Here is a 22,596-nt window from a genome sequence, read left to right on the forward strand (position 1 = left end):
TGGATTCGAAGGATTTAATCGTTCGATCGAAGGAATTATCCTTCGATCGAACTATCTGCGCTAAATCCTTCGACTTCGATATTCAAAATCGAAGGATTTTAATTCCTAGTCCAATATCGACGGTTAATTAACCCTCGATATTCGACCCTTAGTGAATCGGCCCCTAAGTGTATAATTATCAGAACCACATAATTTCTCCAATTCAGTGAGGTCTCTCATCACATTCACTTCTTCTTGTAAAACGTTTCTGTATGTGAGGGGCCCTCCAGCAGTCTCTCCATTCTCACAGCTCCCTGTTTTTGAGGAATTGGCGGATAGAATCACCAGCTGTCGATAAAACACGATGAAGCTGCAAATTTGGGATAACAAATGCCTGATTAAAAGCTACATCCAATAGTCCAGGGGGGGATCTATATTCTGTCCTATTGGCATCACCGGAGAAGAATATGGTGCCGACTTGTTCATAAATCCCCAAATCCTGAAACTTGATTTCAATGATAAATGTTTCTCTATATTAAGTGGAAGATGATTCTGTTTAATCCAGACTAATGAATGTCGCATCCCGTTTACCCAATCATTTTCTAGAAACCGCCAATGTACTTCTGAATCTTTTTTATTATATTCAACAATTCTGGCTAGAACACAAGATTGGTAATATATATATATATAAATTTAATTTGTAACTGGGACCTGTGGAGATTAACTAACGAGATCCTACGAGTAGAACCAGGCCAAATCAAATCTCTAATATCTCTATTCAATTCTCTAAAGTACTTCTTTGGCAACTCTATTGGAATTGTCTGAAACAAAAAAAAGTATCATCGTCTTTATTTCACTATTTATTTCACGAGTCGGAGCCAACCACGAAAATGTTTTTAAGGGACCGGGAAGTCAGCGATTTCTCCACTTCTTTAATAATAGTTTATAGTTCAGATCAGATAAACTACTTAGAGCCTTTGGAATTTGTATATGTAGATACTTTATACTGACATTTTACCATTTAAAAGAAAATGTAGCTTTAGTTTTGTCCTAAATCCGTTGACATGTTTAGTTATTAAACTAGTTCCCAAATTCATTTAATTCTTTAACTAAACATAACAAAGATGTGGTCAGATTTGTAATAATAACCAATTAGTCATCTGCAAATGCAGCAGCCTTAACATTTACACCACCAATTTTACACCTGACTGTTCCTTTCTACACGCAAAGTCCCCCATAGAAAAAAATTTTTGTCCTTCTTTTTACTTCCAAAATGTTGGGAGGTATGTTATCATGTTCTTACTACTGTCATATCCCAATGATACACCATCATGTCTGACGTTTAGCATTATTTACTGTACATATTACATCTGCTGAGTGTGTCTTGTCCCTGCACTGTCCTGTCCTGTCTCGCACCAGTTGCAGATTATTATGTTGCACATATTTTTTGTCTGTTGTCCGGTACATCTATGTTGTGTGTAGCACCAGGGTCCTAGAGGAACGTTGTTTCCTTTCACTGTGTATTGTACAAACGTATATGGATGAAATGACAATAAAGTCACTCTTGACTCACTAATCAGCAGAGCCAGCAATGAGTGCAGTACCGTGTCCAGCCTGCAGGTGTCAGGGAAGCTCCTGGTTGCCTCTGGTTCTGCTGGAAGTGAAAGTGAAAGAGGCGGAGGGGTGAGGATCTGGTGGCAGCAGCAGCGGGAAGGTAAAGGGTAGGGCAGGCTGAACCCCAGCACCCCAAAACTCCTCCATTGTGTGTAAGAGCAGCCTCAACCCAGGTCCCCAGCACCTCTGTGTTAATGATTGATTGGGGTTTAGGCCCATGTCCCATTAGGTCTGTATTACAGATATTACAGCTCCAGGGCCCAGTTGGGGCATTGGTTTATAATAACCAGGTGTTGTACCCCCTTCCTTATCTTACCTGCCCCTCTTTCTCAATCCCCCCAATAGTCATATTCCCTGTCCCCCTATAGTTCTGCACAGAATCATTTCTGGACTCTGAGATTCCTTGGAGCACAAAGATCACTTGGATATCGTGGCTGTGAGCACCCAGAGGTACAGCACCCAGAGATACAGCACTCAGAGATACAGCACTCAGAGATACAGCACCCAGAGATACAGCACCCAGAGATAAAGCACCCAGAGGTAAAGCACCCAGAGGTAAGCACCCACCAACACATCACAATCCTCTGCAGGGAACCCTGTGAGATGATCAGCAGGCTACAACTGACCAATTGCATAGCAGCAGTTTCTTCTGTTTTGCATTAAATGGTTAGTGAAATAGGGGGCACTCTATTGCTCAATGCTTATTGGTGGAATCTATTTAACTCATTATTTGTAGAGAGTGATAGCAATATATACAGTATACTGTATGCACAGAAAGGGTAAAGTTCCCCTTTAAATTGCCAGTAACAAAGAAATGATTGGCTGGGTGGGAAGGAAGGGCGTGGCCACTGCACTGCTGAGATATATTGTATTTCTCTATATTCCTTCAGTGAAATCCTGACTGTAGATACTGCCCTGTCATTATTGCCCCCTCTACCATATACTGCCTGCTGGGAGTTATATATATATATATATTCCCTTGTACTGTATACGGCCTGCTGGGAGTTATATATATATCCCCTTGTACTGTATACGGCGACAGCTCAAATAACTGCTGAATGATATATGTTGCTGAAGGTTTGGGGTATCACTCGGGGTACAGTTGCTGTGCTACAGTATAGCTGATATGTGGGGGTATCATGTATATTTGTCTGTATATTAAAGGAATTGTTCAGTGTAAAAATAAAAACTGGGTAAATAGATAGGCTGTGCAAAATAAAACATGTTTCTAATATAGTAATTAAAATGTAATGTATAAAGGCTGGTGTGATTTGATGTATAACAAGTCAGTCAGAACACTACTTCCTGCTTTTCAGCTCTCTTGCTTTACACTGACTGGTTACCCTGGTTACCAGGCAGTAACCAATCAGAGACTTGAGGGAGGGGCACATGGGTCATAACTGTTGCTTTTGAATCTGAGCTGAATGCTGAGGATCAATTACAAACTCACTGAACAGTTATGTCCCATGTGGCCCCCCTTATAGTCACTGACTAACTCAGAGTTAGAGAGCTGAAAAGCAGGAAGTAGTGTTCTGGCTATTATGTTACACATCCAGTCACTCCAGCCTTTATACATTACATTTTTGCCTAACTTACTATATTAGAAATATTTTATTTTTTGCACAGCCTATTTATTAACCCAGTTTTTATTTTCACACTGAACTGTTCCTTTAATGGGACCCCACAGAAGTGACTGAGCACAAGAGCAGTTCTGGCCTGAATTTGTCTCTGTGTTTGTGGAATTCCCACTATAAACATCACCATTCCGACATCCGGAAACATTCCCAGGTTTTATTCTGAGACAGAAATCTGTGTCCATAGAATTCTCTTTCCTCCATTCAGTTCATCCAGGGGCCACACAGATAATGATCAATTACCCAGAACCCCCCCGCTCTTTTTACTGGGTGCACCCCCCCACCCAGTTCCCCGGGGTACCCCTGGAACTATAGCAGGGTGACACCCCAATGTTTCTATATATCTGTAACCTTGTTATGAGCTAAGGGGGCCCAGTCTGAAGGTCAGTTAGGGGGAGATTTGGGGTGAGTGCTTATTTGTACCCTGGGTACCCCTGGAACTATAACAGGGTGACACCCCAATGTTTCTATATATCTGTAACCTTGTTATGAGCTAAGGGGGCCCAGTCTGAAGGTCAGTTAGGGGGAGATTTGGGGTGAGTGCTTATTTGTACCCTGGGTACCCCTGGAACTATAGCAGGGTGACTGTTACCCCAATGTTTCTATATATCTGTAACCTTGTTATGAGCTAAGGGGGCCCAGTCTGAAGGTCAGTTAGGGGGAGATTTGGGGTGAGTGATTATTTGTACCCTGGGTACCCCTGGAACTATAGCAGGGTGACACCCCAATGTTTCTATATATCTGTAACCTTGTTATGAGCTAAGGGGGCCCAGTCTGAAGGCCAGTTAGGGGGAGATTTGGGGTGAGTGTTTATTTGTACCCTGGGTACCCCTGGAACTATAGCAGGGTGACACCCCAATGTTTCTATATATCTGTAACCTTGTTATGAGCTAAGGGGCCCAGTCTGAAGGCCAGTTAGGGAGAGATTTGGGGTGAGTGCTTATTTGTACCCTGGGTACCCCTGGAACTATAGCAGGGTGACACCCCAATGTTTCTATATATCTGTAACCTTGTTATGAGCTAAGGGGGCCCAGTCTGAAGGCCAGTTAGGGGGAGATTTGGGGTGAGTGTTTATTTGTACCCTGGGTACCCCTGGAACTATAGCAGGGTGACACCCCAATGTTTCTATATATCTGTAACCTTGTTATGAGCTAAGGGGGCCCAGTCTGAAGGCCAGTTAGGGGGAGATTTGGGGTGAGTGTTTATTTGTACCCTGGGTACCCCTGGAACTATAGCAGGGTGACACCCCAATGTTTCTATATATCTGTAACCTTGTTATGAGCTAAGGGGGCCCAGTCTGAAGGTCAGTTAGTGATTCAGGAGCATCTGAACTGTTACAATTTGTTACATTTAGTTGATAAATTTAGTTGTTACAATTAGTTGGTCCATTTCTCAGTCAGATCTATGGAGAATATAAGTGTAACTATTGTATCAAGTCTAACAGTTGCCTTTAATGTCACTCAGGGATTCTGCTCAGCAGGGACAAAGATAAGAAATGTATCAACTAAATGTATCAATTAAGATCAGTTTACAGGGTCAGCGACCCCCCTTCCCAGAGCTGCTTTAGAAGGTGAAAAATGAAACTTTAAACTTATATTAGAAAAACCGTCACAAATATAAAATGGAAACTAATTGGTAAAAGTCTTTATTTCTGGTGAACTGTCTGACACCAACTGAACTGAAACAAGTGTTTGAAGGTGAACAACCCATTTAAGGTATAAGATACTGGACTTCATAGCAAATCATAATACTATGAGTGTGTGCCAGCATGGTTTTATGTGTAATAGATCTTGCCAGACTAACTTAATTTCTTTTTATGAGAAGGTGAGCAGGGACCTTGCTTCTGGGATGGCAGTGGATGTGATTTACTTAGACTTTGCTAAAACATTTGATACAGTGCCACACAGAAGTCGCTGACATTGGGGGGCATTCGGGGGAGAAAGAACCATTAATAGATTATTTTTTTTGGGGGGGTGCAATTTGGAGTCACTGTGTCACATTGTTTAATGACTGCATGTGCTTTGGGGGCAGGACCTGTGTGGGGCATTCAGTCCAGTTATCATGGAGACCCCTGAAGGTACAACTGGATGTTGGAGCCCATCCCTTCCGTCATTCTTACTGGGGGTCACAGCAGCCATCCTTGGCTATTACTGGATGTGCATGTGTAAGGTAGGTTGCTATGGTCTCTTATATGGGGGTTCTGGGTCTTTGTGTAGCCAACTCACCAAAACAATTCTAATGATTTCCTAAGGGGTCGTTACATACAGTAAATGTGGTGTATAGACTGAGGGTACATTGATGAGTTAAGTTAACAGGCTTTGCCCTGTTAGGTGTAACTAGTCCAAATGAGGAGCACACTACTAACTGCAGACTCATGGCAGCATTTGACTGCTCTGGCAAGGGGTGGAGCTTACAGGAAGGCTTTGATAGGCTTCACAAGTGTCACACCCATCTGCCTGATGTTCTGAGTTGGCCAAAGGCCACCAGCTGATATTCCCCACTAAATGTTCCCCCAACTGAGAGCAAGGGGGTGTGTTCATGGTTCATGACTCAATGTCTCACCTTCTCTTGGAGACATTGACTCCATCCATCGTGGATAGTAATCCCATGCACTGGGGCCCCAGCCAGCAATCAAATCAGTTCCTACCTCAGGAGGGTATTCTGACTCCAAAATACTCTGATTTCTGTAATGGGACCCCAAACCCTGATCCTTACCAGGCCCTCCTGTTCTCTAGTTGTTTACTATTGACCCAGCTCCATACAAGTCCTGTCTTATTCAAGTTCCATGTAGATTGGCCCTTTATAATGACTTACTAACCATGAGCCCTTATCCAGTTGTAGATGGAGGCAGCTTTGATGAGACAGCAGGGAATTTACTTTGGGCTTGGTGGGTATCGTTCAGCCAAACTCCTGTAATAATGGAGAGTTGGACACCAGTTAAAGCTTAACTCATGAGTTTTTTTGCTGCAGAAACCCACCATTGTGTCCTCCAAGCCTCTCCGCTTGCTCTTGGAGCGATATTGCCCAGTTGTCAGTGAGAAGTTCTACCCCACCATCTGGTGCTTTGAAGGGAGGATGCAGACTGCACTGTGGATCCACTTTGTGCGCAAGCCCATAATGTCCTACAGAAAGTAAGTGACTGCAATGAAACTGCTCCCCCCAGATCAAATTAGGGTAAAAAAAATGGGAGAATGTCAATATGGATTCACAGAGCAATAAGCTGAACTGTGTCTAAGAATTCTAATAGAGAGAGAGCCTGGTGGTAGCATCACCCTCAATCACTTGGTCCTGTGGGGAAATTCAGTAGAAAAAGAAATCACAGAATTTTTATAGACTTCACATGGGAACCCTATGAAGGAGTCCAGGAGTAAAAGGGAGTTACCAGAGGAAGACCATAGAGAGATCGCTACACAGCACAGAAAAACATAGAACTGCTCTTCCAGCCAAACAGGTGGCTCTGACCTCAAGGCCAGTAGTAGTGACCAAGGCTTGAGAACTGAATCCATGCAAGTTAGGGGGCCCTACAGGGTATTCTGTATACACAGAATTTTAATCTTTCTCAGTCTTCTTGGATCATCGCTGCATTGGCATAGGTTACTGACTTTAATGTCTGCATTATAGGAGAGGACTGTGACCCAGATGGTCTTGGCTTTCTAGGGAGATGGTTTGGGTAAATATCATGTGGACTTTTTACACTACTCCTTCTTCCCCCAGTGAAGTCATTGCGGCTGAGGATGGGGGGCAACTCTCGCTTGACTGGAAAGATAATGAGGAAAGTTCACAGTTCCCTGATGGTGCCACTCGCCCAATTGCTATTATTCTTCCTGGTCTGAATGGCAACAGTCAAAAAATCTATATACTGAACCTTGCGAAGGCAGCCATGGAGGTGGGATACAGGTGAGATGGAGGTGGGATACAGGCGAGATGGAGGTGGGATACAGGCAAGATGGAGGTGGGATACAGGCGAGATGGAGGTGGGATACAAGTGAGATGGAGGTGTGATACCGGTGAGATGGAGGTGGGTTACCAGTGAGATGGAGGTGGGATACCGATGAGATGGAGGTGGGATACAGGTGAGATGGAGGTGGGTTACCATTGAGATGGAGGTGCGATACCAGTGAGATGGAGGTGGGATACCAGTGAGATGGAGGTGGGTTACCATTGAGATAGAGGTGGGATACCGGTGAGATGAGGTGGGATACCGGTGAGATGGAGGTGGGATATGAGGTGGGATACCGGTGAGATGGAGGTGGGATACCGATGAGATGGAGGTGGGATACTGGCGAGATGGAGGTGGGATACAGGCGAGATGGAGGTGGGATACAGGTGAGGTGGGATACAGGTGAGATGGAGGTGGGATACCGATCAGATGGAGGTGGGATACAGGTGAGGTGGGATACAGGTGAGATGGAGGTGGGATACCGATCAGATGGAGGTGGGATACACGTGAGGTGGGATACAGGCGAGATGGAGGTGGGTTACCGGTGAGATGGAGGTGGGATACCGATGAGATGGAGGTGGGATACAGGCGAGATGGAGGTGGCATACCGGTGAGATGGAGGTGGGTTACCATTGAGATGGAGGTGGGATACCAGTGAGATGGAGGTGGGATACCAGTGAGATGGAGGTGGGTTACCATTGAGATGGAGGTGGGATACCGGTGAGATGAGGTGGGATACCGGTGAGATGGAGGTGGGATACCGATGAGATGGAGGTGGGATACTGGCGAGATGGAGGTGGGATACAGGCGAGATAAAGGTGGAATACAGGTGAGATGGAGGTGGGATAATGGTGAGATGGAGGTGGGATACCGGTGAGATACTGATGAGATGGAGGTTGGATACTGGCGAGATGGGATACCGGCAAGATGGAGGTGAGATACAGGCGAGATGGAGATGGGATACAGGTGGGATGGAGGTGGGATACAAGTGAGATAGAGGTGGGTTACAGGTGAGATGGAGGTGGGATACTGGCGAGATGGAGGTGGGATACAGGCGAGATAAAGGTGGAGTACAGGTGGGATAATGGTGAGATGGAGGTGGGATACCGGGGAGATACTGATGAGATGGAGGTTGGATACTGGCGAGATGGGATACCGGCAAGATGGAGGTGAGATACAGGCGAGATGGAGATGGGATACAGGTGGGATGGAGGTGGGATACAAGTGAGATAGAGGTGGGTTACAGGTGAGATGGAGGTGGGATACTGGCGAGATGGAGGTGGGATACAGGCGAGATAAAGGTGGAGTACAGGTGGGATAATGGTGAGATGGAGGTGGGATACCGGGGAGATACTGATGAGATGGAGGTTGGATATTGGCGAGATGGAGGTGGGATACCTGCAGGATGGAGGTGAGATGGAGGTGGGTTACAGGTGAGATGGAGGTGGGATACAGGCGAGATGGAGGTGGGATACAAGTGAGATGAAGGCAGGATACAGGTGAGACTGTCCTCATTCTTTGCTTCTACTGATTAAATGACTAAATGGGTGATTTACTACCGCAAGTGCCAAAACTGACCCAATGCGCTGTGTTTTTATGAAAACCACATCCCAGAATTCCAGCTGAATAGCAGTATTGGCAACTTACATACAATGTTCCCTTTGGGGATGTGAACTGGTCTCTATATCCATAAACCACACACAAGTTGTATATTGGTGGCACCAACCTGGATGCACATTCCTTGCTCCCTGTAGTGTTGGCATGTGGTTAATTAGGTGAGTTTCAGTTGTGCTAGTTGGTCAGTAGGTTCTCACACAAAGCAGGTGAATTCAGGACTAACTTTGGTCCATTTCCATATCATTATATTTAATAACACAAGTGTTAAAAGTTAAAGGCGGTCCCGTGTCAAAGAGCTTACAATTTATGTGGGAGGGAAACTTACATGCACAAATGGGAAGGTTATCAGGGTATTGGATTGGCAGAACCCCTTTCCTGCATTACTCAACTGTTTGTCTCTCTGCAGAGCCGTTGTGATTAATAATCGGGGATTTGGTGGAGAGCAAGTCCTGGTGAGTCCCACCTACAACCCGTCCCCCCCACTAACAAGTAGGAACCACAGTTAATGCCGACTCATGTCTCTTCCTTGTAACCTACTTGTACCAGACCTGGTTACAGACCTGCTAGCACTAGAACTTGGGTTCTTTTATTTTATCCCTGCAGACCCCCAAAACCCTGTGTGTGGGCTACACCCTAGACATGAGGACGGTGGTTTGTCATTTGAAGAGTATATATCCTGAAGCTCCCCTCGTGGCTGTTGGTTCGTCATTGGGAGCGTAAGTGTCTCATGGAAATGCCTGTGTGAGGGTCATGGAAACGGATCAAGATCTTACCTTCTTCACCAATACACTTTCCTTTTCAATTTGGCTTGGAGCCCCTCATTGTTTGGTACCATCTAGGTGTATTCCTCTAAATTGGGCAAACCCAATACTCATGAGCTGAGGGAACAATAATTCCTCCCAGTAGGAGCTCCTGGATGCCCCCTCAAGGCTTGTCAGTTGAAAGCTAGTAAGATCCTTCAATCCATGAACACTTGGGTCTCCATAATGTCCTATGGGCAGTGAAGCAGATTTGGTGACTTTATTTGGGTTCCCTGGAAGAAAGGCTAAGAAACAATGTCCTGTGTGATCTTTTGGGGGGCTGATTCTTAGTTTTAGGAATGGTTTAAGAGGGAGTTTCACTCTGTTTATAGGGTGTTGATGACCCACATAGATGAATGGGGATCCACGTTGGGTCATGTACAAAAGCTTAAGAATCCCTGCTGTATAAATTCAGGGTGCCATGCAAATTTTGTGACTTATCCAGGGGCAGGTTACACGGAATTGAGTGATACTTGCTACTATGACCCAAATACCCTTTTAGCCCCAGGCTGATAATTTATTATTTCCTTTGTTAGGGTGATCCTCCTTAACTATTTGGCTGATTATGGTGCCTCCTCACATCTCCAAGCTGCTGTCTCTTTGTCTCCTCTGTGGAACTTGTTTCAGTCAGATATATCTCTGTCCAAGCCCCTCAATCATTGGCTGCTCCACAAGACCATCATTCAGGGGGTAAAGAAGACGATGAGGAGGTAGGTGTTCTTGTCTTCATCATGGGATAACTAACCAAAGGGCAATTTCGTAACTGATTTCATGTAAATGAGGTGCTCAGTGTTTCTGCCATATACCCCCAATATTTCTGTAGTGTTACTACCTGAAAGGAAACAGAGTTCAGAGAAATTCCAGTGAAACAGAAATAATCTCAAGAACAGAACTGGGATCCATAGTGAAGTAAAGTGAACCTCAATAGGGCCACAGTAACAGGGTGCAGTCCCTTATGTGAAATCCTCATGATATATCTCTGGGACAGAACCACCGCTCTGATATGGACCCAAGTGGTCACTGTTCTAAAGATGGTGATTTTCTTCAATATGGCAGTGAGTTGTTGTTGCTCAGATCACATGGTGCTTCTTCATCCAGATGCTGCGTCACTATTGGGTGCAAACTTAGAATAATGAGTTGGCTTTTGGTCTTGCAAGGCTGACAGTTTGCTGTTGTTCTTGTTGTCACGACCAATAATTGGCAGTAGGATTCCTGTTGCAATGCAAAGAGAAGACAGAGGACCCTTCTGAGTACTGATAACAGCCCACCCATTTATGCTGGACTCTACATCCCCCAATGAGTGTCTGTTCCCCGCTATAGCAAGTATGGAGCCCCAACACGAGGAGAGAAATGTAGCCTTTCAGCTGATCTTGGACTTGACACTCTAATGAGCAGGGCTCCCTATTATGTCTTGTATTTGCCAATATATAACATGTCTGGTGAATACATCCTTCGGTTGAACTAATTATCTGTCTTAATTAAAAAAGGTGTAGTTCCCCTTTATTTTCTATTTGAGTATATCTAGTATAGGTAAATTTAAAACAACTGGACTTGCTGAGTAATCAATGAAGGCGTTTCACATCCGAGCAGCTTCTTCAGTACAACTGACTGGTGTGGGAAGTTCTGGGCATATAAACTCTTCCACTAATCCAATCACAATGGCACATTGTAACTCTTCAGTGAGACTCACAGAGGTGTAAATTGTGTGTAGTTACTGTGATAGGATTATCCAATGTGTCATGTGACTCCTAGATACAGCTGTTACTTGTGAGAGTTACATGAATGGATGTGTGACGTGTTCTGAATCCCCCGGGTACAGATGTTAGAACACATTGTATGTAGCAGACAGGTGGTGTCGAAGGCCCCCCCCTCTGTTCAGGGATGGTTTCTCCACCTTGACATGAATCGCCTCTCTCACTCCTCGTTCAAACCAGCGTCTTCTTTATCCAAGATTTGGACCTTGTTATCTTCAAAGGAGTGTCCCTTGTCTTTTAGGTGTAGAAAGACAGCTGAGTGTTGCCCTGTAGAGTTCTCCCTCCTGTGCTGAGCCATTCGCTTGGTGAGCAGTTGTTTTGTCTCCCCAATGTATAGATCTGAGCTCTCCTCACTACACTGGACTCCGGATACCACATTGCTTTGTTTTTCTTTTGGTGTTCGATCCTTTGGGTCTTTCTACACCTAAAAGACAAGGGACACTCCTTTGAAGATAACAAGGTCCAAATCTTGGATAAAGAAGACGCTGGTTTGAACGAGGAGTGAAAGAGGCGATTCATGTCAAGGTGGAGAAACCATCCCTGAACAGAGGCGGGGGCCTTCGACACCACCTGTCTGCTACATACAATGTGTTCTAACATCTGTACCCGGGGGATTCAGAACACGTCACACATCCATTCATGTAACTCTCACAAGTAACAGCTGTATCTAGGAGTCACATGACACATTGGATAATCCTATCACAGTAACTACACAAAATCTACACCTCTGTGAGTCTCACTGAAGAGTTACAATGTCCCATTGTGATTGGATTAGTGGAAGAGTTTATATGCCCAGAACTTCCCACACCAGTCAGTTGTACTGAAGAAGCTGCTCAGATGAGTAGTGAAACGTCTTCATTGATTACTCAGCAAGTCCAGTTCTTATAGATTGACCTATAGTAGATATACCATGACCTGGATGAATGAAAATCTTCATAGTCATATTTCTATTTGAGTGTTGCCCTTATTGGTTGCTCTTTCCAGTTCTCCCTTTGGTGGCTCAGTCTTTTCTCTCCTTACAGATATTACTCGGTCATTTCCCAGAAGGTTGATGTAGATCATGTTCTTGAGGTGAGGGGTGACTTCTCTCTACTTCTAGTCTCAGCAGGTTCTTCCCTCTACTTGATTGTCTCTTTAACTGGAGTAACTACAACCGGCCTCACGTCTGCTCCTCCTCCTTCTGGGCTCTTACCCACTTCTATTGCCCTCCAAGAAGTCTTGCCCATTGCTGGTAATCTTGTGGCCAGAGCACTTGGCAGAAGATGAAGTTACTGTGGTGGGGTGGGGGCAAGACACAAGCATTATAGGATCTAGGAGGGTTCTTGTGGGTCAGGACTATACAGATCCATGGTGGGGGGGGGGGAGGGGTCCTGGTGGTGTTACCCCTGGTTCTTTTTATATATGGTCACATCTCCAGTTATTGTAGACTATAGGAGACCAATGGCTGGAGATGAAGGAGGTTGCAACCAGACAGAGAACAATGGAGACTTTTGCAAGGCTGACACTACAGTCAGAGTCAGGAACATAGAGGCAATGGCACAAAAGCACAAGGAACCTCATTAAACATTCACCTTATAATACTCCCATTAGACACATTCACTTTAAAGGGGAACAAAACCACCCTAAACAAATATGCCCCTACTGCTCATCCACTCACCTCCCACAGGAACATAACGAAACTTCTAACTATTCTCAGCTCTGTCCTGTAACTCTGTTCCCCCCATCTCCCAATCCAGTCGCAAACTCTCAGGGAATACGATGAGCGCTACACCGCGCCTGCCTACGACTACCAGTCCTGTGATGAATATTATCGTAAAGCAAGTCCAGACCATCGACTCGGGAAAATCCAGACCCCTGTGCTCTGTCTCTGCTCACTGGACGATCCCTTCTCCCCCAGCGATGGTGAGTTCCTCATAGTCTGCACCCTAGTTCCCTTTAATGGGGTATTTATGTGCAACACCAGGGGGCAGCAGAGAGCAGGGAGCCCCAGCATTAACTGCTCCTTTATTTCCACTGATTTCATATAGTGGCGATAATTCTGATCCCTGTAATTAGTGCAATTAAGGAAAAGTCATATCAGCTAAAAACTTTCACTTCTATACTATACACAGAGACTTTAATCCCACTGTTACTATAGACACATCTCTCCCTACTATACCTGCTATCCCACAGTCACACTCCCTTCCCAGAGACTATTATCCACTGTTACTATAGGCACCATCTCTCCCTACTATACCTGCTATCCCACAGTCACACTCCCTTCCCAGAGACCATTATCCCACTGTTACTATAGGCATCATCTCTCCCTACTATACCTGCTATCCCACACTCATACTCCCTTCCCAGAGACCATTATCCCACTGTTACTATAGGCATCATCTCTCCCTACTATACCTGCTATCCCACAGTCACACTCCCTTCCCAGAGACTATTATCCCACTGTTACTATAGACACCATCTCTCCCTACTATACCTGCTATCCCACAGTCACACTCCCTTCCCAGAGACTATTATCCACTGTTACTATAGGCACCATCTCTCCCTACTATACCTGCTATCCCACAGTCACACTCCCTTCCCAGAGACTATTATCCACTGTTACTATAGGCACCATCTCTCCTACTATACCTGCTATCCCACAGTCACACTCCCTTCCCAGAGACTATTATCCACTGTTACCATAGACATCATCTCTCCCTATATACCTGCTATCCCACAGTCACACTCCTTCCCAGAGACTATTATCCACTGTTACTATAGACACCATCTCTCCCTACTATACCTGCTATCCCACAGTCACACTCCTTCCAGAGACTATTATCCACTGTTACTATAGGCACCATCTCTCCCTACTATACCTGCTATCCCACAGTCACACTCCCTTCCCAGAGACTATTATCCACTGTTACTATAGACACCATCTCTCCCTACTATACCTGCTATCCACAGTCACACTCCCTTCCCAGAGACTATTATCCACTGTTACTATAGACACATCTCTCCCTACTATACCTGCTATCCACAGTCACACTCCCTTCCCAGAGACTATTATCCACTGTTACTATAGCACCATCTCTCCCTACTATACCTGCTATCCCACAGTCACACTCCTTCCCAGAGACTATTATCCACTGTTACTATAGGCACTCTCTCCCTACTATACCTGCTATCCCACAGTCACACTCCCTTCCCAGAGACTATTATCCACTGTACTATAGCACCATCTCTCCCTACTATACTGCTATCCCACAGTCACACTCCCTTCCCAGAGACTATTATCCACTGTTACTATAGACACATCTCTCCCTACTATACCTGCTATCCCAGTCACACTCCTTCCCAGAGACTATTATCCACTGTTACTATAGCACCATCTCTCCCTACTATACCTGCTACCCACAGTCACACTCCCTTCCCAGAGACTATATCCACTGTTACTATAGCACATCTCTCCCTACTATACCTGCTATCCACAGTCACACTCCCTTCCCAGAGCTATTATCACTGTTACTATAGACACCATCTCTCCCTACTATACCTGCTATCCCACAGTCACACTCCCTTCCCAGAGACTATTATCCACTGTTACTATAGACACATCTCTCCCTACTAACCTGCTATCCACAGTCAACTCCTTCCCAGAGACTATTATCCACTGTTACTATAGGCACCATCTCTCCCTACTATACCTGCTACCCACAGTACACTCCCTTCCCAGAGACTATTATCACTGTTACTATAGACACATCTCTCCCTACTATACCTGCTATCCACAGTCACACTCCTCCCAAGACTATTATCCACTGTTACTATAGCACATCTCTCCTACTATACCTGCTATCCCAAGTCACACTCCCTTCCAGAGACTATATCCACTGTTACTATAGCACATCTCTCCTACTATACCTGCTATCCCACAGTCACACTCCCTTCCAGAGACTATTATCCACTGTACTTAGACACTCTCTCCCACTATACCTGCTATCCCACAGTCACACTTCCTTCCCAGAGACTATTATCCACTGTACTATAGACACATCTCTCCCTACTATACCTGCTATCCCACAGTCACACTCCTTCCCAGAGACATTACCACTGTTACTTATAGCACCACTCTCCCTACTATACTGCTATCCCACAGTCACACTCCCTTCCCAGAGACTATTATCCACTTTACTATAGGCACATCTCTCCCTACTATACCTGCTATCCCACAGTCACACTCCCTTCCCAGACTATTATCCACTGTTACTATAGACCATCTCTCCCTACTATACCTGCTATCCACAGTCACACTCCCTTCCAGAGACTATTATCCACTGTTATATAGCACCATCTCTCCTACATACCTGCTATCCCACAGTCCACTCCCTTCCCAGAGACTATTACCTTTACTAAGCACATCCTCCTACTATACCTTCACCCAGTTTTCCCGGATATTACCACTGTTACATAGCATTCTCCCCACTATACCTCTATCCACATCCACTCCCTTCTCTCCCTACTATACCTGCTATCCCACAGTCACACTCCCTTCCCAGAGACTATTATCCACTGTTACTATAGGCACCATCTCTCCCTACTATACCTGCTATCCCACAGTCACACTCCCTTCCCAGAGACTATTATCCACTGTTACTATAAGACACCATCTCTCCCTACTATACCTGCTATCCCACAGTCACACTCCTTCCCAGAGACTATTATCCACTGTTACTATAGACACATCTCTCCCTACTATACCTGCTATCCACAGTCACACTCCCTTCCCAGAGACTATTATCCCCTGTTACTATAGGGCACCATCTCTCCCTATATACCTGCTATCCCACAGTCACACTCCTTCCAGAGGACTATTATCCACTGTTACTATAGGCACATCTCTCCCTACTATACCTGCTATCCCACAGTCACACTTCCTTCCCAGAGACTATTATCCACTGTTACTATAGACACCATCTCTCCCTACTATACCTGCTATCCCACAGTCACACTCCTTCCCAGAGACTATTATCCACTGTTTACTATAGGCACCATCTCTCCCTACTATACCTGCTATCCCACAGTCACACTCCCTTCCCAGAGACTATTATCCACTGTTACTATAGACACATCTCTCCCTACTATACCTGCTATCCCACAGTCACACTCCCTTCCCAGAGACTATTATCCACTGTTACTATAGGCACCATCTCTCCCTACTATACCTGCTATCCCACAGTCACACTCCCTTCCCAGAGACTATTATCCACTGTTACTATAGGCACCTTCTCTCCCTACTATACCTGCTATCCCACAGTCACACTCCCTTCCCAGAGACTATTATCCACTGTTACTATAGGCACATCTCTCCCTACTATACCTGCTATCCCACAGTCACACTCCCTTCCCAGAGACTATTATCCACTGTTACTATAGACACATCTCTCCCTACTATACCTGCTATCCCACAGTCACACTCCCTTCCCAGAGACTATTATCCACTGTTACTATAGGCACCTTCTCTCCCTACTATACCTGCTATCCCACAGTCACACTCCCTTCCCAGAGACTATTATCCACTGTTACTATAGGCACCATCTCTCCCTACCTGTAAAATACAACTACTTCTCACTGTGCTTGTTTGAATGTTCTGACAGTTCTAACTCTGCTTCTTGCTCTTCTGTCCTGTTGCAGCAATTCCATTGGCTGAGGTGTCGTCCAATCCCAACGTTGCTCTGCTAATCACCACCCACGGGGGACATATTGGTTTCCTGGAAGATCTGGTCCCAAACCACCAGCGCTACATGGACCGGGTGTTTCAGCAGTTTGTGGTGGCAGTTTTGGATCACTATAGACAAACATAGGGGCACAGACACACTCCACTCAGGGGCCCCGGGAAGAACAAAACCCAAGGGCCCAGCGCTGCACCCTGTCTCCAACCCCTTCCCCTTCATGGAGCCCAAAAGTCCAATCAACAAACCCACTGCATTAATTACTCATTAGTTGAAGTGTAAGAAACACGTTCTGTGTGATTTCTGCCTCATTTCTATTGATCCTGAGGAAGGTTCCGCCTGAAACAGAATTGGACAGAGATCAAGTGGGAATGTTTGTGCCTTTAGAACTGCGCTCCATTGTGTTAAACTAGAGGAGACTGGATATTGGCCCCATGTATATGTATTACACAAGTATTATATAAATACCTCATTGTAAAGATAACTCCACACCCAAGAGCTAACACTCTAAATTGCAATATGTCTGGCTGCTTCCAGAGACTCAGGTGCTATTGAAGAATGGGATGATGGGTAAGAAGAAAGTGTTCATTACTGTTGTAGTCTCAGGTCTGATATAACTGTCACCTCTGGGGGGCAGTAAGAGTAAGTTGGGGGGTAAGTGCACAATTACCTTTCATTTCTCTATTACTTTCCAATAAAGGAACTCACAGTGTTAATCTGATTTCCCTTGCGGCTCTATGTGGGTGACTCCCTTCAACTCACGCGATGCTTCATTGTTGATACTTTTGTTACCGAACCTAAACCTAATTGGCATATGCAAATTATGGGTGGGAAGGGGAAAACATTTTATATATATATATATATGGGAGTTTCACTGCAGTGTAGGAGAGGTCCCTCCCTTAAAGTTTTATAAACTTATACAGGGGCAACTCTGTGTGTGTTATGTATTATGTTATCCACTTTAGAGTGTAAGCTCTGCAGGTCAGGGTCCACCTTCCTCCTGTGTCTCTTATCAACTGTCACTTTCATTTTTCATATTTTAATTTGTTGTAGTTTCTCTCTCTGTACTAGAAATGTATATTATAATTATACAGTATGCTATATACAGTAGCACTATATCACAGATATATATAGGGGGAGCTGTGTGTTACTTTGTGTGTTATACAGGGGGAGCTGTGTCTTATTTAGGGGGAGTTGTGTGTTATTCAGGGGGAGCTGTGTGTGTTATACAGGGGGAGTTGTGTGTGTCTGTGTGTTATACAGGGGGGAGTTGTGTGTGTCTGTGTGTTATACAGGGGGAGCTGTGTCTTATTTAGGGGGAGTTGTGTGTTATTCAGGGGTGTGTGTGTGTCTGTGTGTTATACAGGGGGAGCCGTGTGTGTTATACAGGGGGAGCTGTCCAAAATTGGACCCTGTTACTCTCCCCTGTCCTGCTGGGCGTGGCTTCTGCCTATGGGTGTTCTACTGCTCCTACATCTGTAAGGCAAGTCTGTCATGTGACTCATCCATTGGTTCATCAATACCGATGTCATCACATATCACATCCAGTGTCATTAACCAAAGCTCCCCCATTTTACCAGTCTCTGTGCACCCCAAGTTCTTGTTTTGTTCCTGATGTAGCCAACGGCTCTGAGATCATTCCGAAAGGATACGAGGGTGGGGTGGAAAAGGGTATTGCAGCGAGGAGTTAAATGAATCCAAAATGATTTTATAAATGTGTAAATAAATGGAGCAAGGGTGGGACACTTAATATCAGAGGGAGGTCAATTTGTTGACGAGAACAGGGAAAAGGCAGAGATTTTGAACAGCCTACGCTACTGAGGAACCACTTAATGAAGGTTTCCTTCTTAATAGTCCCAATTCTAGTAATACAACTAATGATGCATGGTTCACACATGAGGAAATTCAAAAGAGACTAGAACATGTATAAAGGAAAACAAAGGTCCAGTACGAGATGTTATTCATCCTAGAGTGCTAAACAAACTCAGCCAAGTGATTGCCAAACCCCTTGTAAAAAGGATCCCGTTCTCAGGCTCAAAACTATAGGCCAGTTAGTCTGACGTCAGTGGTAGGAAAGCTTTTCAAAGGGTTAATAAAGGATAAGATACTGGACTTCAGAGCAAATCATAATACTATGAGTTTGTGCCAGCATGGTTTTATGCGTAATAGATCTTGCCAGACTAACTTAATTTCTTTTTATGAGAAGGTAAGTAGAGACTTTGATTCTGGGATGGCAGTGGATGTGATTTACTTAGACTTTGCTAAAGCATTTGATACAGTGCCACACAGAAGGTTACTGGTTAAATGAAGGAATGTTGGCCTGGAACATAGTATTTGTACCTGGATAGAGAACTGGCTAAAAGATAGACTACAAAGAGTGGTGGTAAATGGAACATTTTCTAATTGGACCAGTGTTGTTAGTGGAGTACCGCAGGGCTCTGTACTAGGTCCCTTGCTTTTCAACTTGTTTATTAATGACCTGGAGGTGGCCATTGAAAGTACTGTTTCTATTTGTGCAGATGAGACTAAATTGTGCAGAACTATAGGTTCCATGCAGGATGCTGCCACTTTGGGAAGCAGAAACATAACTAGAGGGGGGTGGGCCCTGGCACAGGACGCCCAGCCGGGCCCCCCGCCCCCTCCGTACACCCGAAACTGGCCGGGAATAAGCGGCGTACAAACTGCCAGCGGGCCCTGAGGGGGTGCGGGCCCTGGCCCGCTCGCACCCCCTGCTCCCTGGTAGTTCTGCCACTGTTGGGAAGTTGGGAAACTGGGCAGCAAACTGGAAAATGAGGTTCAATGTTGATAATTACAGGTCATGCACTTTGGCAGAAATAATATAAATCCAAGTTATAAACTATGGGGCAGATTTATTAAGGGTCGAATAGTAAATTCTAATTTCTGATGGTTAGAAGATTGGCGAGTATGAACAGAGAGGATAGTTAGAAGACTGTTGAGTATGTACAGAGAAGATGGTTATAAAATTGGTGGGTATGAACAGAAAGGGTGGTTAGAAGATTGTTGGGTATGTACAGAGAGGATGGTTAGAAGACTGGTGGGTACGGACAGAGAGGATGGTTGGAAGACTGGTAAGTATGAACAGAGAAGATGGTTAGAAGATTGGCGAGTATGAACAGAGAAGATGGTTATAAAATTGGTGGGTATGAACAGAAAGGATGGTTAGAAGACTGGTGGGTAAGAACAGAGACAATGGCAAGAAGAGTATTGGGATGAACAGAGAGGCTAAATCTAATGCTTCCTATAAATGTTTCTGTAGACCCCTCGTACCTTCTGTGCTGCTAATACTGATGACCTGAGTGCAGTGGTGTCTCATGTCCATAAACAGTTTGCTGATGCCCCAGTGCTGGCTGTTGGAGTATCACTGGGAGGGTAAGTACTCAGTTGTAGCCATGTTGTATAGACACAACTAAAGCAGGTTGCGGAATGAAGAGCTCAAACCCTCATGACTTCCTCCTGCTATATATTCATAAATAATTGCAAGATCTCCAATAGAAAGTCTTCTGCTGGTAGCCTCTCTGAGCCCTATAGCCAATACCAAGTTTCTGATGGGCTAATGGAACAGTGAGAAAATGATTCAAGGTCTTCCCCTTTTTCTTATGAGTATTGAATAAAAAGGCCAACAAGGGTCTGACAAGTAATTCCTCCGCGAATGAAACATAGATTGGGGGTGGCAGGGCCCCATTCATATCTGACTTTGCACATGGACGCCTCCATCTTTCTCTCAGGATATTGCTCCTGAAGTATCTGGCATGCACAGGGCTCCTTGGTTCCTCTATGGGCCACACTCAGCTTCTCCACTACATGGAACGTCCGAGTCCACGTGGTCTTTGGAGGAGCTGCTCAACTACATTCTCTTCTAGTATTCACTAAACAAGTCGCTGAGGAGAGACACTGAGCAGCGAGTATCTTTGGGTCCCGCCCATGCACTTCTCGTATATTGTCCTACTGGAAACTGAAGCTACAGGTTTGTCTTGTAGGCACAGTCGGGTCATTGGGAAGGTAGTAAATGTGGATCACATACTGCAGGTAAGTCTCTGCTCACACTGTATGGGACTACTCATTGCATACCTCAGTGGTATGGGGCTTACCCTCCTGTGAGGACTACTACACTCAGGCCAGCCCTGATTTCAAACTTAGCCACATTCGGACCCCTTTTCTCTGTCTCAGTGCTGCAGATGACCCGTTCTCCCATAGTGCAGGTATGTTGCCATTTAATCAGCCAGTAAGTACTTGGTAACCCCCTAACACTCCCTGTTGTTCTCCCTGCACATACAATGGCCTCGGCCTCCGTCTCCCCAGTACGACTCAACTTTCCTTATCCTACTAATGGTGAGGCACAAAGTAGCTCCTGATTGTAGCCATGCAACAGGACTGCCAGTGACACATATGAACACACGGATTTACTCATTGGTCACTGGGCGGTGCATGCGATGTAGGGGCCCCCATGGGACCGGTATCAGTCAGTGAGATACAGGGATGGGATGACTTGTATTAGGGACTTTGATTTGTTTGACTCCATCATTACCGGATCTGCCAGCGATGAGTAACGTGCACTGGATTTACTGGGAGGGGTGGGACGGTGCAACACTGAGTGATAGGACCCCAGAACCAGTGGTGTAACTAGATATTACTAGGCCTTACAGCAAATTATTTTTCAGACCCCCAAAATGCATTCCATCCTTACTCATGACAACTGGGGACAGAGAACGCACCTCCCGCCCATAATGAATATGCAGATTATTATCATGGAGTGGGTCCCACTGAATAAGGGACAAACATTCCGGCGCTGCCCAATGCTCTGTGTCATCTGCTTTGGAATAAAAAATGGCAGTTTGGTCTATTTCTCAACAAATAGAATGAGCAATCACAATCAGAGATATTTAACCCACTCTGCCTTTCACGTGTCTCCCCCACAATAACGCAGGATGAGAGCCGTGGGTGGGTTCCTGACAATATTCTGTACTTGGGGAGGTCTCAAGAGTTCTGCTGCAATTTGGGGGTTCCCTTGTGGATCAGCACCCCCGTGTACAACGTAGGGAGGAACTGAATGCAGGATTGAGGTTTCAAATTCAGCCAATGATATGCAAATTAGGGTTCCGATTAGGGATTTGGCCAAATCCTTCATGAAGGTTTTGGGATTCTGCTGAAATAGTTGATAGGTGCATCTTTTGTACAAAGAGACCATCTGAAAGGAGGCAGCGCTACTGCACCTCTTTCAACTCCAATTCTGTTGCTAGGGCTTTTATGACCTTAGCAACCAAGCAGCAGTCAGAATAAACGAGAGGAACAGTACAGGAAATAGAAATATAGACAATAACCAACAATAAAACTGACCCCTCAGAGTCTATGGGGAGGGGGGGGGGTCACTGAAGTCAGACAAGCAGATAGCGCAGGCTGCAAAATAACAAATAATGAAGACCATTGGAAGGTGATTTCCCCTTTAACTGTATAGGAATATTGACTTTTCTATGTAGGTTCATATGTTAGAGATCATATTCCCGATACCATTCCTGAGCCCAAATA

At 45.1% G+C, this 22,596-nt stretch overlaps 1 protein-coding gene across 4 annotated transcripts; it reads left to right on the forward strand.

The window, feature by feature from the left end:
* Positions 1 to 1,587: 1,587 nt before the first annotated feature.
* Positions 1,588 to 17,768, forward strand: abhd1.L (abhydrolase domain containing 1 L homeolog). Of its 4 annotated transcripts, XM_041563666.1 has the most exons (11): positions 1,589 to 1,693; positions 1,962 to 2,148; positions 5,259 to 5,396; positions 6,198 to 6,358; positions 6,942 to 7,124; positions 9,191 to 9,236; positions 9,388 to 9,500; positions 10,121 to 10,294; positions 12,361 to 12,409; positions 13,075 to 13,240; positions 17,015 to 17,768. In XM_041563666.1, the coding sequence occupies exons 3-11, from the start codon at positions 5,289 to 5,291 to the stop codon at positions 17,182 to 17,184; spliced, it is 1,170 nt and encodes a 389-aa protein (XP_041419600.1). In that variant the 5' UTR covers positions 1,589 to 1,693; positions 1,962 to 2,148; positions 5,259 to 5,288; the 3' UTR covers positions 17,185 to 17,768. The 4 variants fall into 4 exon arrangements, with proteins under 4 accessions (XP_041419602.1, XP_041419600.1, XP_041419603.1 ...); XM_041563668.1 differs by lacking the exon at positions 12,361 to 12,409 and having other exon boundaries at positions 1,588 to 1,693; positions 17,015 to 17,155; XM_041563669.1 differs by lacking the exon at positions 1,589 to 1,693 and having other exon boundaries at positions 1,941 to 2,148.
* Positions 17,769 to 22,596: the final 4,828 nt, after the last annotated feature.

The sequence above is a fragment of the Xenopus laevis genome, chromosome 5L, assembly GCF_017654675.1.
Source record: "Xenopus laevis strain J_2021 chromosome 5L, Xenopus_laevis_v10.1, whole genome shotgun sequence".
NCBI classification, from domain to species: domain Eukaryota; kingdom Metazoa; phylum Chordata; class Amphibia; order Anura; family Pipidae; genus Xenopus; species Xenopus laevis.